Source organism: Mastigoproctus giganteus, chromosome 4 (genome assembly GCF_048544385.1).
Source record: "Mastigoproctus giganteus isolate SK-2022 chromosome 4, ASM4854438v1, whole genome shotgun sequence".
Lineage (NCBI taxonomy): Eukaryota > Metazoa > Arthropoda > Arachnida > Uropygi > Thelyphonidae > Mastigoproctus > Mastigoproctus giganteus.
Genome location: NC_143578.1, coordinates 41,482,995 through 41,501,247, shown reverse-complemented (window position 1 = coordinate 41,501,247; position 18,253 = coordinate 41,482,995). Strand labels below are relative to the sequence as shown.

The window sequence follows — 18,253 nt, the reverse complement described above, 5'->3', positions numbered from 1 at the left end:
AAATGTCTTTGTTCCAAATCACATACTCATAGCTAGTGACTTATTTGCCTGAAATATGAAAAAGCTTCTAACAGATGAATCAGTCTTTTTACAGACATTCTTTTCATACTAAGTTATTTTGCTACATGCTGCTAGCTTTTCCTGGGTGACCATACAGTTTTGTCAAATTGCCCCATGTTCATGTTGTCTGTGGAGATCTATTTTCTTCCATTTGTTTTTATGCTGGCATAAAATCAAACCCATCTTCCTAAACTTATTCACCAAAAGCAACACTGCGCATTTAGCTGGTGGATTCTTTATTGATTCTGTTTGGTAACATTTGCTTACAATTTTCACATGGGGTCCACCTGCTTGGCCTACTCCATGTGAACAAAATAATGCTATACGATAAAAGGTTCTTCTTGGACACTGAGCCATCAATGATAAACAAACTTTGCATTTTTCAGTTATAGGCAAGGTCATAATGAACACAACACATCCTGTCTTGGCCAGTGACATAACTAGGGTTGATGGTGCCCATCACAAATAAAAAAATGGTACCACTTGAAAACTGTTCTTTAAAATTTAAAAATTCTGGCTGAATTTTATATATTGGTACTCAAGTAACGAGTTATAATACTAGTTACGAAATAATAAAAACAAAATACACTTTTATTGTTAAAAAATGAAACTTATATTGTTAAAAAAAAATGAAACTTATATTGTTAAAAAAATGAAACATATTTGGCACCCAGGGCACATGCTCCACCTGCCTCACCATAGTTACCCCACTAGTCTTGGCACCAACAATAGCTACCACAGGGTTTCTAAACTTCAGTATACTTTATTCTGGGCCATACTGTGACTCTTTGCTGTTGTTCTTGGCCCTTATTGCCAAAGTTTATAATTAATTAATTAAAGAGTTATAATTACTTAATTATAATTCATCTGCTTTAGCACATCCAGTTTCTTGAATAAATTTATCAATTGGCATAGTGTTGAGCATCTGCTGATATTATGTAATAATCTCATGCATATTTCTTTTAATTTACTAGGTTCATCAGTTCTTTTGGTCATCTATTTTGGTTTAGGCTTTGAATGGTAACTTTTTAAAGACATAAAATGTGAATGACTTCTAGAATTGTATCATTTGTGCTCAAGTGATTCCCAAGGCCATCATAATTCCAGAGCTCAGAATGGATGCTAGAATGCTTTACTAGTTCATCATACACATTGATAATGTTATGTATTGTGTGTTTTAACTGCTTTCTGTTCTGTTTTCCTGATGAGTATTCTGTTTCATAAAATCTTTCCATTTCAAGTCCTGCATAGTTCTCTTTGTGAAAATTAAAATCCTTTGCAGTAGTTATTGTTCCTGCAAATGATCCCTTTACTTGAATATTTTATATAAAGACAGAGTTATAATTACTTAATTATATATGCTTATGTAATGTTAATTTTAGCATAATATTGTGTTGTTTCCTGTTTTAGTTATCTTGGTTTTTTTTCCCTCAGATAATCTTAATTTCAGAAGTTTGGAAAGATATGCAAAATAACTGTAATGCCTTCAATTTGGTATATTCCACTTATCTGGGCACTAGCAACTTGTTGGATCTACTCACTAACACTCTGGGGACCTGATGTGTAAGTTAATAAATATTCACTCTAAAATATATATATTTTTTTCAAATGTATTCTTCAATAATAGTTCCTGTTTTTTTACTTTATTTATTTCTTTATATATACAGACTTCTCACCCTCAGGGCACACAGACCCTAAATAATGGTGAGAATGCTGAGAGTTACAGAATATCAATACAAAACAGTAATAATCAATACTTATATTTTGAACTTAGTAAAACATACAAAGCACTGAATGTAGCTGTGGTATTGAAAATTCTAAGAATTTTCAATACCACAGCTACATTCAGCTACAACTACAAGTGACTCTAAATAAAAGTTAGTGTCCCTACTCTGACATGTCAAAGGTTATATGATTAAAAAACAAAATCATATGTTATATGATTCTGTTCTTTAGTTTGTGCAAATTTACTGATAATGGTGGCTGATAAACTTGATCTCTTAAAAATGAGGGATGAATTATTTGTTGGATATATATCTGACAATCTAAATCATTTTCAGCGATCTGTAGTAGAAAAATCATATTATGACATATCAAGATACACAACTCTGGTGATAATGTTTCCATGAAAAAAAAAAAAAAACATGGACTGTAAATCTTTGTGCAACAAGGAGCAAAAAAACTTCACCTTTGGACCTTCATACATAAGCTCCATGTGTGCATGGATTTTGTCACTTCCTCAGATTTTAACATTTTGTGTATTCAATAATCTGTTCATATGAAAAGCACACTTGTCACTGGAGATGAAATGGTCATATGTTCCTTTTCTCTATCTCTTACATATATTCATCTTCCTTAATGAGATCACACATAACTATAAAAGTTCTCCCATTTTCACCACAGATCTGACTATATCCCAGGAATCAGCAAACATATTGCTTTGTTAGTTTTGAAATTAAACTTCTATAAATTATATCTTCTCTTGACTGTCAGTGCAATAAAGAAAGGAAAATCACTGGATACCTTTTAAATTTTATGGGGAGCTGTAATTTTATTCAGTAAATCTCAGTACACTTCAGTGACATCTGATAAGAATAAGTAAGCTACATACCAGCTTTTGAGATGGCTCCTCATTAAACCTTGTGTGGTTTTTGCATTTACATAATTCCTAATAACATACCTTTAACTCAAACATGGTTTCGACTGATTTCATTTTCTCTTTTAAGCTTTTTACAAAGAATGGACATAATTTTTCACAAACAAGTGTACTGCTTGCTATTTCTAGCTGAGCTGCGGAATTTACAATTGTTGCATCATATACCAACCTCACAGTTGACTTGTGTATGGGGTGACCTTGGTAAGTTTATGCCTGTTCAGTTTTGCCTACATAAAAATGGATGTGACACTCAAGGAACAATATGCTGCTCTGAGATTTTGTTTCCGTCTGAAGAAAGCATCAGCTGAAGCATATGAAATGTTAAAAGAGGCTTATGGTGAATCTACACTTCCATATAGCACATTTCGCAAGTGGTTTAGAATGTTTAAAGATGGATGTGATTTAATCATAAAAATCAGTGGTCTTAGAGCTCCAACCACTGCTGTCATCGTAGAAACCATAAATGCTGCTTCTGTAATTTTTAAAGCTCATCATATAGTAAGGCAACTGGCAGAAATGTTGAGAATGTCAGCAGGAAGCATGCACGGTATTCTCCATGACCATTTACCTGTGACACATGTTCGTGCGTGCTGGGTTCTAAGACTACACAAATGAGCAATAGGAAGTTTGCATGGAGGTTTGTCAGGAACTGCAACAGATGGTTACTGAAGATGGTGAGGTTCTGCACAAGATGATAATAGGGGATGAGACATGGCTTCATCATTTTGACCCAGAGAGTAAGCAGCAAAGCTCTGTTTGGAAGTCTACCTCATTGCCAACACCAAAAAAAAGCAAACGTTGTGGCTTCTCCATGTCCTACAGCTGTTACGGGACCTTACTACAGAACTGCTTACTTTGTGGGATCACATTTGCCACAAATTACCACCACTGCACGCAAGTGGGTGGATGCTGCATCACGACAATGTTAGACCTCACATTGTTTATACTTTCATTGAGTACTTAGCCAGTATTGATGTCAGATGTGTTTCTCATCCACCCTACAACCCTGACCTTGCACTCTGCAATTTTTGTTATTTCCAAAGTTGAAAGAAGGAGCTGCGAAGATAACATTGTTTCCAGTCATCAGAAGTTGTAAAGACATTGGAGGCAGTTCTCAAATGCCTATCAAAAAATGGCTTCCACCACGTTTTCAAAGAATGGCAGAAACATTGAAGTAAGTAAATTTCATCAAATGGCAACTACTTTGAAAAAGATTGTCAAAATATGGATGATTAATAAAAGAATGTTGTGAAAAAAAAATTGTGATCATTCTTTATTGAATAGCCCTCATATTTATATTTCCTTTCAAATCATTAAACTTATGATAACCAAGCAAGCTAGCTGCAGTGTTCTCGTGTAGGCCTTCTCTGCCATTAATGATAACATATATTAACTTTATAGCTTTTGAGTGTATCATCATTCATCTTTTTAATATGCTCAACTCCTAAGATTAATTTCATAAATGATTGCACATTCTAATCCAGTTTGGAAACTTAACTGAGCTAGAAAATTTTTTCTAGCTCCATTCAGTTTCTGAACTTTTCTGTTTTTCAACACTATCTCAACTGTTGCCCTTTCTCTCTCATCACGCTCTTGCATCTTCCTGTTTCACCTTGCATTTGTTACATCATGCTACATTGTTTTGAGGTGCCTCCGTAGCCGGGTGGGCAGGAGCAGCAGTGCGTAGCACACGCTTTTTGATTAGACTGGGGTTTGAGCCTGTGACCACCAAATACAGAGGATGCGGAAAGGTCGGAATGACCACCGCATATCCCTGGAGCAATATGGCCCTAGTTGCTAATGCTCCTAAAAAAACCAAATAACTAACGTTGTTTTGAATTACCTAACCTCAATGAAAGCCGACATGTACTGTACAGTAACAATTACATACTAACAAAACGTGTGGCAATGACAAATACAGTTCAAGTCCCATGTAGATTTAATTCTACGTACTTCCATTTCTACCACAAGCAAAATTATTACATATTTTTTTTTGTATAATGAAATAATGATTACTAACATATTATATAAATCTTTCTAACAGATCATATTTTGTCTTCAGAATAAATTACTCAATTTACCTGCAAAAAATAATTAAATTACAATCATAAATTCCCTGTCTAATTAACAAATTCCTTATATTACTTAATTTTATACAGATTTAATTATGAAATCTTTTTTCATGGTTCTTATCACTTAGAAATTTTCTTAATCTTCTTGCTAATCTTCCTCTATGCTGATATCCATGTGACACAGAAGCAGTATCAACAGTGTGTTGAGTTATGTCACCAGCTTCCTATCCTTGAGCTTCGTGTGTAAATATTCTTACAAGAACATTACGATGAACATTCACATATGGAGCATATTCTTTCCTTAACAGCTAGTTTGAAATAAGTTGAGAACAGGATTGTGAGATACATGCTCGGTCTCATCAGCAAATTCGCATGGAATTGAGGTTGATTGTTCTCAGCCTATGTTTGACAGACAGTTTTAACTTCTTGCCTATCTGCTAACTGTTCCTTGGCCGAGGTTTCTTCAACATACCTAGATAAGTGATCAGCAACACTGTTTGTCTTTCCAGAAATGTAAGAGATATTTAGATCAAATATATCTAGCTCGTTAAACCATTAAGTATTTGCTGATTGTGATATTTCATTTTTGTGATGAATGAGAGTAGTTTGTGATTTCACTTTCTGACTTATCAAGAGATGTCTCAATCTTTTGATGGAGGTGATAGCTAGTGCTTCTCCCTTGATTGTGGAATAGCCTTTTTTCTGCTTTACTCAATCTATTGTTGAGATGTGCAACTGGTTTTAGTTCACCATCTTCCCCTTGTTCAATCACTACTCCAGTTGCCTTGCCCGAAGCAACACATGAAGAAGTCTAGGTTTAACTTGGAATGTTTCAAAACTTGAGCAGAAGTTAACTGGTTTATGAGCTCTTCAAAGGCCAGTCGTTGTGCTGGTCCGCATACAAACTTACAGTCTTGCAGCCAAAGTGCAATGAATATGCAACTTTTGTGACATTGTATATTTTCTTCCTCTGAGTTTTTGGCATCCACAAACATAGCAGAAGTTGTCTGGGTGATTGACACAAGTTCTGTGCTTTGTCTTCTCCATTTTAATAATGCGTTAACCTAAAAACAGTAAAAGCAATTGGTAAATTTGAACAGAAGGTGAATTCTTGTAATGTAGTTTATCATACACTATATATTGAACAGTTGAATAGTGTAATAAAATTAATAAAAATACTGATTTGTCTGGAAAAGTGCATCAAAATATACTATATTGCAAGAACAGTAATGATGTACTTGCTTAACTTTTAGCCCAATAAACAAAACCAACCAAAAGTTAATAAGTTTAAAAATTGTATGTCAAACAGTAATGATATCTTTGTACAAAATCCAGTTATCTATCTATATCTTAAAACTGAGATGTGATAGGAAATTTTTATGATTGATTTTAAATTCAATACATAAAATTTGACCAGAAACAACCATTGATTTGCTGGAGGATTTTCTTCAAAAAAGGATTCCATTGTAGAAAATGAATAAAAATTCTGTTTTTTTTTGATGCATCCAAAAATCAAGTTTTTTCTTAAAACCCCAAACTTTATCATTTGCCCTGAATAAATTTACTGCTGACCCTTGAAGCTGTCAATTCAATTTGTTTAATTTTGAAAATATATCTGAGAGATGTGCTAATGTAATGAGCCATTTTTCTTTTTTCAGGTAGTCAGCATGATGAAATTCTGAATTTATTAAAAATATTATTTCTTGGCGAAGGTCAGATAATCTTGTGAGTATTTTACCACGGGATAGCCAACGAACTTCTGTGTGCAAAAGAAGTTGTTTGTATTCAATGCTCATTTCATCACAAAGAGCACAAATAACCAACTTTTTGTTGGTCTTGATTTAATGAAGTTTATCATTTTTATTGCTACATCTAAAGCGTCTTTAAATTCACTTGGCATACTCTTACAACTCAGGGTTTGTCTGTGAATATTACAATGTACCCAAGTAATATTAAGGAACAGTTTTTCAGATTTCAGCCATCACACCACCGTGCTTTCCTGTCATGGTTCTGGCACCATCGGAACAAATACCAACTCACTGTTTCAGTCAATTTTATTTTCAGTTATTTAGTAGTTGAGAAATGTAAAAATATCTTTTGCGGTGGTTCTTAAGGACTTAAGAACTTACAAAAGAAAAAGTCTTTGTGAGCACTTCCTTCAAAAATGTATTTTACAAAACAATGGATGTGCTAAACCTGCAATATCTGTTGACTCGTCAAGTTGTAATGAAAAGACGTCACTAGCTCACACCCTATTTAGTAACTGAGTTTCTACATCACAAGCCATATTGCTAATGCGGCGAGAAACTGTATTATTTGAAAGTGGAACAAGGTCCATGTCTTTTGCATCTTTTTCACTAATCATTGTCCTCACAATATCTTTCATCACAGGAAGCACTAAATTTTCACCGATTGAATGGGCTTTCCGTGATTTTGCAATTCACAGACTCACTAAATAACTTTTCATTCCGATTAACAGATGAGGGAATGATGTTTTTTTCTATCTGTAGTTTATTTAAGTGGTTTTTAAAAAAAACCTTCTGGCTCACTTTTGAAATTAGTATATTTTGTTTTTAAATGATGACGCAAATTTGTGGGTTTTAAACTTTCATTTGCCAACAAAATTCGCCAGGGTGGACAGGTGCCCTAGTGTTGCAACACCAGGGTACCTGCCCACCCACCGAAGAGAAGCCAACAAGCTTTGAAACGGTGCCGTCTGGGTGGTGGTATCTGCTGAGAATAAATAACAGTAGTCTTCTCCACTGGTGAAGTGTTATTTATTCGAGGTAGTACAATACTATGGCAACTTGTTGTGAAGGCATTCACAATATGAGATATAACCAAAATGATGCCAATTTAATTAATTAATTTAACTACTTTGGTAGATAGCTATGTTAAAATGATGCCTTTGCCCTTAAATGTTTTATAGTCATATATTATCTTGACTGTCACTATAATAAAGAAAAACCACTGGACACCTTTTAAATTTTAGGATGAGCTGTATTTTCATTCAGTAAATTTCAGTACACTTCAGTGATAGCTGATGAGAATAGATGAGATACATGTAAGCTTTTGAGAATGTTCCTCATTTAACCTTTTATGTTTTCTCTGACATTACTTGCATTTATGTAATAACATACCTTTTTCCTAAAAATATACGTCTAACTCAAAACATTCTATGGATTGAGTTCATAATTTTTCTTTTAAGTTTTTTATTTATATTTCCTTTTTGAATCATCAAGCTTATAATAACCAAGCGCAAATTGCAATGTTCTCACATAGGCTCTCTCTGCCAGTAATAATAACTAATATGTTGACTTTATAGGCTTTTGAGTATATTATCCTTCAATACTTTAATATGCTCAACTCATAAGATTAATTCTATAAATGATTGCACACTTTAATACAAACAGTTTTTTTAGCTATGTTAAATTTTTGAACTTTTCTATCTGTATTTCAACACTCTGCCTCTCTCAACTGTTCCCCTTTTTCTCTCATCTCTTCAATGTCATGCTAAATTTTTTTTGAGAGAGAGAGAGAGAGAGAATCTTAATCACCTGCTGCCTTAATCACCAATCAGTTTATTTGTTAATTATTCACTCCATGATTTCTGCTGCTTTAAAGATGGTACTTGTGTATTTTTCCACTCTGATATTCCTTGTCAGAGACTTCCTAATCTGGAGTCTCCTCATTTTGATATTATTTGGTCCAGAATTTCTTTCAGGTGGTATCTTTGTATACCTGCATACCTATTCCATATTCAATACAGTGCATTGAATATGGAATAGGTATGCAGCCCACAAAGAAGGACGTACCATTTTAAATAATAGAACCAGGCTTACTGTATCTGATATATGTGAGCTTGAGCCTCTGTTTAAGAGCATGACCTTTATATTTAGGGATTCTCTATTATAAACAAATCTGTGGCTTGGCTATTGGGCAGATTTAGTTACAGAGAATTTTGAAGGGTGATTACTAAATAATCCCCTATACCAGACGTTCCCAAAGTGTGGGATTCTGGGGGGGGGGTACAAACTATCTAAGAATTTCTGCAAAAGTTAGTTTGCATAAAGCCTGATTTTTTGTGGAGGACATGTATTATTTATATGAAGCACTTTAATGAAATATAAACAAGCCATTTTTTTAAAATCTTTTGCTTGGCTGATGCAGTTTAGTTAAATATATTGAAATATATATTAATCTACAAAAATATACTCATGGCTGAATTTTATGTCAGATCTCTTTATTTACAAGGCGCCTCTGTAGCCAGGTGAGCAGGAGCAGCAGTGCATAGCACACGCTTCTTGATTAGACCGGGGTTCGAGCCCGTGACCACCAAATACGGAGGATGCGGAAAGGTCAGGGAATGACCACCGCATATACCCGGAGCAATACGGCCTTAGTTGCTAATGCTCCTAAAAACAAAATAACAACAACAACAACAATCTTTATTTACACTTGATCTGTAAGGGGAGATGAAATTTATATTAAGGGGTAAAAAGTATAAAAGTTTGAGACCTCTGCTGTGTATGATGAGTGTCTGCCATGGGACAATGGCAGACACATCAAAGAGGCAGACCTTCTTGAATTTTTAAATGACCTATCTCCTTTCATTAAATTTACTGTGGAAGTAGAGATGTACCAGGCTTTGCCATTTCTCATTGTACTGGAGGATTATTATTATTATTATTATCATTAGCCATATGGTACAAGGAAGCCTGAGGCTTATGCTGCACCAGCCAAAAAAAAATTTCTGAATTACCCTGAGTGAGAGAGAGAGAGAGAGAGAGAACAAGAGTCAGAAGTAGAGAGGATTCATCAAGAAACAGAAGAATGATGATATCCAGCTCAGGACCCTGGGTGTGCCAAGCCCAAACTCACCAGATGTGAGCCCCTGGAACATACTGCAGCTGATTACAGCCAGGTCTTGCATAACGCGAGTTCGATTAACATGTTTTTTAGTTACTGCTATTTGAAAAAATTATACCACTTTTGACTTTACAGAATGCAACTTTCCAGTTAACGCAATCTTTTTTTATGTGATAATTGAAAATGATTTGAATTGCGTGCTAAGATTACTGTGCATCAGATGGGCAATAAACAAGCATTTGCCTGCTGCCCGCCTCAGTGTGTTCCATCAATTATCGAAAGCAGAAGTGTTACTTGTTTGTCTCCCGCTAATAAAGTCACATGCAGACTTGCATTTAAAAATTCTAATTTTTAAATGTAAGTCTAATTTTTAAATGCAAAAAAAAAAAAATTTTTTTAAACGAGCCAGGTGAAAATGTTACCACAAAGGAGATAACGGTAAAAGAACTAGTTGAAATCTTTCATATTGCAGAGAACCTCAAACAAAAGATTTGAGGTTCTCTGCAACATTTATTTCGCCAGGGCCTAGAGAAAATTGTCATTTATTGGAAATTGATTGGTGAAAAAAAGAAAGTCAACACTGTTCAAATGACTCTGTTCAAATATTTCTGTAACAAATAGTTTCTTCATTATGTATTTTATGCAATAAACATTTAATTCTATAATTATTTTCATTATCTTGTACATGGTATACAGTTAAAAAAGTTATTTAAAAGGTATTTTTAAAATTCTTTATGGACATTCCTGAAGGTCACGGGCCAATTATAATTTTTCCTATTGATTATTTGATTATTATATTTGATTAATATGTTTCCATTTTGCACGATGGAAACTAGATTACTAGTATTAATCTGCGGAACAGATTAATCACATTAATCGAGGCTAGCCTGTACTTCAATTTACAGGAAGCCTGTGTACAGGGATTAGTTTACAAACTATCTTCTTGTCATGCACTAGCGCATAGGGATAGTATATTATGAGCATAAATGAACAAGGTCCAATCATTGTGCCGGTGTATGGGATTGGATCTGGAAAAATCAAGTAGTAGGGTGGACTTAAACATGTGTGGTTTAACCATTCATGTTTTGGATCAATATGAAATTCTATCAAGGTAAGAAGGGAACCTCCCACTTTCCAGTGCCAGTGCAGTTTCCTTCCCTCTCTGCCCGGTCTGTCTGCATCTGGTACTAAGGTTGAGTAAGTAGATTTGGTGAATGTAACTACTTGGCAGAATGCTACATTTGCTTTGTATAATGTTGAACATCAGCACCCAAATATGATGAGAAGCAGGGTGGTGTACATTGTCCAGACTGTTGGTATCTCAATTAGTAAGGCCAAAAGGATAATTAGTGCTATCCACATTAGAGTTTACAGACTCATCACAGTAGTCATGTATTATTGTTAAATGTCATCAGAGTGATTCCTATAATTTGTGCATTATAGATCATGTGGATAACCAGAAATGCCACTGCTAGCTTGAGCCATCATACATCTACCATACCAGGTACTACTTTGGTTAATTGATTACTCTTTCTATTATTCATTCATAAGTAATTGACAGAAATTATTTTTTAATCTCAGTCTTTGTTATACCTGTCATTGTGTATCCTAATTTTGTAAGTATTTATTTTTTTATATACATTTTTACTACCTTTCTTTCCTAAAATCGTGTGAATATTATTGATGATTATTTTCTACATGCACCATATGGAAGTCTGCATCATGTCTAATAAAAAGCTGATATTGAAATGGTACATAATTATTTCATTTTATTTAACAATATCTTTTACCTGTTGATATGAAATCAAGAATGATAAGAATGGAAGTTGGTCAATCAATTGTGAAAGCTTCAAGTGACCAGAAATAGTATGCACAGGTTTTAGCAGAAATCCAGAGCACTGGAGGTGCTGCTGAAGCAGCTGACATCATTACAGTTGCAGGAATGTTAGTGTTCACCTCAGTGGTACAGAAGTTGCTTTTATGCATGTTTAGCCATGATTTATATTCTCCTAAGCACCAGAGAAAGAGTGTACTTGGTTTGGAGTAGGAGACGGTGTTTCCTGAACCTGACATTAGTGGAGGACAGTAATATTTGTTTCAAGAGAGTTAGCTTACAGTGACTCTATATGTTTTTATTTACTGAAAACAAGCACCTTGGAACCATCTCCAAAAAATTGAAGGTGATAGAATCCACTGCCTAATTTTTGGAATAAAAATTTTGCAGATGTGCACAGAAGTGTTTGAATGGGACAACCTTACTGGTTTAGATGAATATTACAGAGATGAGATCCTTTTGTTTTGCATGAAGCCTTACACAGTGGAGATTAATAAAAATTTGTTTTCATGGATGATGCTTTTCATGGATAATTCCCTTCCACAAATGGCTGATGTGTTTGAAGGATACCTCAAAAGTAAGGAATTATCAACACAGCCTGGCCAGTGTAATAATGACGCTTGAATCCTAGAGCAAATGTGTGGATACCTTATGCAAACAGGTATGCTTTACTAGAAGAACTATCCTTTGGCCTACTGAATGAAACATTTGTTTATTGGTACATGCAGTTTTGCTCTGACGCTTCTAGCATTTAGGATGATCACACTTTTTATTACAGTCTTTTTTTTGTCTTTCAGTGATCACTTTTTTTTTACATATATCATTAAAGTATCATTTTTATACATTGGTGTACTAACTGTTAAAATTTTTTCTGTTTCTCTTAAAGTTTTCAAGGTATTCATATTTAAGTGTTTATTCCTTTTGTTATGGAAATAACTTCTGTAATTTCCTGTCTTTATATACAAAAATATTTAAAACATAAAATGCAGTTCGAATATTGAATTTTCCCCCCCCTGTTTAAAAGATTCACTTATAAGGAAAATCTTTAACTGAATTTGAATGTTATGTAACAAATAAACTAAAACTTCTTTAGAAGTTGTAACATCCAAATAGTAGCTTACCCATTTTTGTTTTCTAGTGATGACTTAAAGTTCCCCAGCAGCCTTGAAGAGTTGAGTGAGCTTTCATCAGTTCTGAAGACTTATCAGAGAGCAAATCCTGGATACATTTTTCTTCTTTTCTCTTCTGCATACCTCTACAAACAAACATTTGCAATACCTGGATCCTTTTTCATGGTTTGTTAATATTTAATTCCTTTTTACATTTTTCTTATATCTGCTTATAAATTAAACATTCACTTAAAATTTTAAGCTACTGTATTTTTCCCCCTTCTCTCTCCTTCAGCCTAAGATAAATTAGTAAAAAAGTTTTTTACTTCTAATATGAAACAAATAGGGGATGCTATTACACAGAAAAGTGTTTTCTGTCAACAAACCTAAATTCAACTTTTCCACAGTACCCGATGTTTGACATGAATAAATATACACTCAGTGATCACTGAATTATGACCACCTACCTAATACCGTGTTGGGCCACTGTTCACACAGATAACAGCCACTATTTGCCTAGGCATTGATTCCAGTAGATGTCTGAAGATGTCTATAGGAATCTACAACCTTGCTGCCAGGAAAGGCTTTTCACAGTGTCGGAATTGATGACGATTGCATGTCCATACGCCTCACTTCCTATTTCAAAACATCCCCGCAGGATGTTTTGGAATGGAAAGTGTGGAAAGTGGCTTTGATTGGATTGGGGGCAGGCGAATTTGGAGACCAATCAAGATGGGCGATAACTTCACTGTTCTTTGAACCACTTGTGCACAGTGCAGGCCCGATGACATTGTGCATTATCGTCTTGGAATATCCTATTTCTCTCTGGGAAAAAATGCAACATGACAGGATGTACATGATCTCCTTAGAGCTGCTGGCAGGCTCCACCAATGAAACGTTGGCCCATACACACCAAAGGTCCTGTCCTAGTTCTTACCAGTAAAACATGCTCCATATTAAGCAACCACTGCCACATGGCTGGATAGTGGGCATGATGGGTTCGTGGACTTGTGTTGCTTGCACCACTCACTAAGGTATCCATCAGCATGTTAAATCAGATATTAGGACTCATCTGACCAGCACACTCGTTTTCAATCTGCCAGTGTCCAACCAGCACATTGTTGACACCACAGCATTTTGCCATCAACAATGATCAATATCTGAGTGTGTAATGCATCATTATTTGGGGTAAATTTTTACCTTCCCCATATTGCATTGCAACATCAAACTGTTGCACAGTGACCTGCTGTGAGTCCATACAACGTGCTGCACCCTTCACACACACACCATGAACATCCACCTTGCCTAATTCTTTACAGTTCTGTCTGCAGGAGGTGGTTTGACCTGTTTGAAACACTGCTTTGTACACGTTAACCACAGTGGGCCATGAGCAAATGAAAAACAGACCATTTACAATATGGAAGCACATAATACATGAGCTTCCACAGTTGTGCCCTTTTGAAACTCTGTGATATTGTTATATTTCCCATAACTGCTATATTTTCTCTTTGACTTGCATGCCTAGATGCAAATTATCACTGCTCTCCATATGAAGCTTTTCGATTTTTTGTACCGAGAACTATGCGGCATAGTCCATTACAGATGGAGTGGTCATAATTCAGTAATCACTGAGTGTATGTGGCATATGTGATATAGAATTAAAAGGATTAATTTGGCATGTAGAATAAAAAGAAAATCCCAAATATAAAAAAATAATCGAAGATATTAGTAAAGAAGAGATCTATCATTCTTTTCACTCTGGTATGGAAATCAACAATACTTGAGATGATTTAAGGATTAAATTTTGAAGCGACTGGTTAAATAATTCTTCTTGAGAAGAGAGAGGAAAATTTAAAAAATCACCAAAGATTAAACTGTTAATCTTCATGTTAAGATGTTTAATAATCCAAGCCACAAACTCAGTGAGGATATTTGTATGAGTGGGGTATCCAACATTAATGGTATTCAAGCAAAATAGCAGTGACTAAAATTTAATTACTCACCTCCAAGAGGTCCACTGGTGATAGATCAGGAGAGTAGGGTGCATGGTTGATCTGTACATTGCAATGTTTCATCAAAAATGTCTTCACAACAAGTGTGAAATAGATAGAGTTATTGCTGTGCAACAAGAACCTGCTGCCTTTCTCTTGAAATTATGGCCTCGCCTGGGATTCAGTAGTCTCTTCTGAGACTATTCAATGCTCTTCAATAGTCTCAAAAGTACCTGTACTTAGAACAGAGCATTGACCCTTCAGATATAAATTCCTTGTGAATCACACCATGTTTATTAATAAACATGATCAGCATCATTTTGGTTCCAGTCTTCTGTAAATGAAACTTTTTGGGCCTTGGTGGTGATTTTGTAGTCCACTGTATGCTCCAATGTTTCATCTGTGAATCATACTGAAACACCCCAACACTCGTCTCCAGTGACAATACAGTCAAGGAAATTGGGATTGTCTTGACAAGTTTTTATGAAGTCTTCGCATGATGAAACTCTTCATTGCTTCTGCTCATCCATGAGGCTATGCAGCACAAATTTTGCACAGATCTTCCTTTCCCCTAAATCTTTGTGCAGAATTTGACTAAACATCTCCTTATTCATATCCAACTCATCAGTCATCTTTCTGAGGGTCAAACAATGATCTCTTCCCACAGTTTCTCAAACTTTTGCAACCTCTCTCCTCAGTTCAAGAGGTTGACAGACGTACACTTCTTGGGTCATGACAAACATCCTCGGATCCATCTTTGAATGCTTATGCCATTCAAACACACTGGTACAACTTATGTTTCATACATTTCTGCTGCAGATTTTCCCAGTTTAAAGTAAAATTTACTATTTGTTCATTGCTCCATTGTACAATCGTGACATAGAACGTTAATGCTACTAATGAAACTGGTTATTACTTGCAGCCTCTCAGCCAACTGGACAATCTTTGTATCACCATCATCGGAGGAAGTTTCGACATACCACTTCTGTTTATTTTCAGAGTCACTGGACATGACCACAAACACCAGTCTGGGAACTTTTGTCATTCATTGATGCAGTAATATCTTCTATTTAAAAAATATTACTGCATCAGAAAACAAAAGGTAACATTGAGTTTTTTATTTTTTCATGATTTTTAAAACTATAATTTTTCTTTTTTCATTTCTGAATTTTGACAGTTTCTCTCTAATGTTGTACAATCAAGTTAAAATAAGAACATATTAAAATAAGAACACATTGGGATCGGGGGAAATGAACTGGCAGATGCTGCGGCCAGATCACCAGAACCCCACAACACTTATTACCTGTTAGTCCCCTATACAGACTACAGACAGTTAATACACACTAAATTACTGTCTCAATGGAACAATCTTGGCATGAGCAATTCACAAACAAGCTCTATCAGATAAAGCCCGTAATCTGACACTGGCAGTCTAGTCTGTGCAGGAACTGCAAAGAGGAAGTTGTTCTGGCTTGTCTCTGCATAGGACACAGTCATCTTACACATTCTTTTCTGCTGAGGGCGGCGCCTCCGTAGCCAGGTGGGAAGGAGCAGCAGTGCGTAGCACACGCTTCTTGATTGACCGGGGTTCGAGCCCGTCACCACCAAATACGCAGGATGCGGAAAGGTCAGGGAATGACCACCGCATATCCCGGAGCAATATGGCCTTAGTTGCTAATGCTCCTAAAAACCAGATAACAATAACTGCTGAGGGCAGATGACTGTCTTATGTGTGAGAACTGCAGCACCATTTTAACTATTTATCAAATTTTAACCGAGTGTCCATGTTTTCGACACAAACGTGTTTTATATTTTACCGCTTTTATTCACCTGGCTGAGCCTTATACACTCAGTCAGATTTTATCCGACAATGACCATGCATCTGCTGTTTTTAGCCTTTTAAAATCAATAAATGTTTTTGTTTGTATCTAAAATTTACATTTTATTGTTATTTCTTTATTTTTTTATATAGGACCTGGTCTTGGCGCATTATAGCCTTAGTTGCTAATGCACCAATAAAATCCAAACCAACCATTCTTCTCTTTCTTGGTGATTCCCTTCTACTTCTGCCACGCATTCTCTCCCCCTCTCTCTCTCTCTCTCAGGGTAACTCAGAAATCAGGCTTTCTTGCCCTATATGGTTAGTAATAATAATAATTACGATATTTTCACGATATAATGGTGTCTCTGGGATGGATTAATATCGTAACGTGGGGTACACTGTATTGTATAGCTACGAGCGTTGTTTGAAATGCGGTATTTATTATTGTTTAACATTCTTTTTTTTTTTTTTTTTTTCACTTTTTTTTTTTTTTTTTTGCAATTAATGTTTGTATTTTTGATTTTGTTGATACTTGATATTTGAGGAAAAAAACTCATAAAGCTGGGAACTGCCTGTATATTTTGAGGATATTACTCTATCAAAAAAATAAATAAGTAAATATTTTTTTACAAATTTTCTTTTTATTCTGATTTAATTTTTGACAGTAATTTCAGTGTAATGTTGGAAATGAAGTAAGTAAGAATAAATAGTTATTTAAAAAGTATATATATATATATATATATATATATATACACAAAATTTTTATTTTTACAGAACTTTAAAAATCCATAAAGAAACTGCAGAGCTTTTCACTTCCTGTAGCTTATACACATTTATAAAATCCACTTCTGAAAGGGTTAAGAACATTATTCTAATATTACATAAATTTTAAAGAATTGGTTCATTATAATTAATTATAATCTTTATTTTTCACAATTTATTTTAACAGAATGTTCTAGCTGGATCCATATATGGCTTATTTCGAGGATTTTTATTAACGTGTACCCTCACAGCAATAGGTGCTTCTTGCTGTTTTCTGTTATCTAAAAATTTTGGTAAAGATTACGTCGTAAGATATTTTCCTGAAAAAATAGCTTTTCTTCAAGAAAAGGTAGGTTATTTATTACTATTGTGCAACATTATAGTTATAAGATGAACAAGAACAGAAATTTTAATACAAATCAAACTTGCACTATTTTATTTTATTTATTTATTTAAAATAATTTTTTAAGAAATATCCATTCCAAGTGCCACAAGTTTGAGGTCCTTTCATAAATGTGCACTGAAATGGTTAGTGTTAGTTATTCCTCTGTACTTCTCTATTTCACACATTAGCATTAGTAGAGGCATACAATGCAAGAAAGCAAGCTTATGCGGCATCAGGACATAATGGACTTTTATTTATATTTTATTATTTTTTATATATCTCTTCAAAGTATCATTTCTGTTCACTTTTGTGCACAATATCAATCTAGCCTTGCAATTTGCAGATTAGTATATTAGCATTAGCATTAGTTGAGGCATATGATGCAAGAAAGCAAGCTTATACAGCCTCAGCCAAAAAAAAAAAAAAAAAAACCTTCCCATTTCACCCATTCGGTCACTCCAAATGTTTGTATAGTTCAGCCTTAAATTTTTTATTTAAACTATTAACTTCCACAACAACAGATGGAAGTCTGCTCCAGCAATCAACTACCCACTGGCTAAAGGCAAACTTTTGCACATCTATTCTACAACTGTCTTTCCTCAATTTGAATCTATGCCCCCTCAGGTTCTTAATCTGAGCAAGCAGAAGTAATTCGTCAACATTGAGCCTGCTCAAACTATTCAAGGCCTTATA

The 18,253-nt window shown here is 34.8% G+C and overlaps 1 protein-coding gene across 1 annotated transcript in view; it reads left to right on the top strand.

Annotated features, from left to right (window-relative positions):
* Positions 1–1,537: 1,537 nt before the first annotated feature.
* LOC150086660 (transmembrane protein 41A-B-like) overlaps positions 1,538–18,253 on the top strand; it is a 40,567-nt gene continuing 23,851 nt past the window's right edge. Inside the window, exons 1-3 of the mRNA XM_090372220.1 lie at positions 1,538–1,623; positions 12,630–12,786; positions 17,363–17,524. Of these exons, the coding sequence (XP_090228346.1) occupies positions 1,541–1,623; positions 12,630–12,786; positions 17,363–17,524 (402 nt within the window). The 5' untranslated portion in view covers positions 1,538–1,540. The remainder of the gene's footprint in view (positions 1,624–12,629; positions 12,787–17,362; positions 17,525–18,253) is intronic.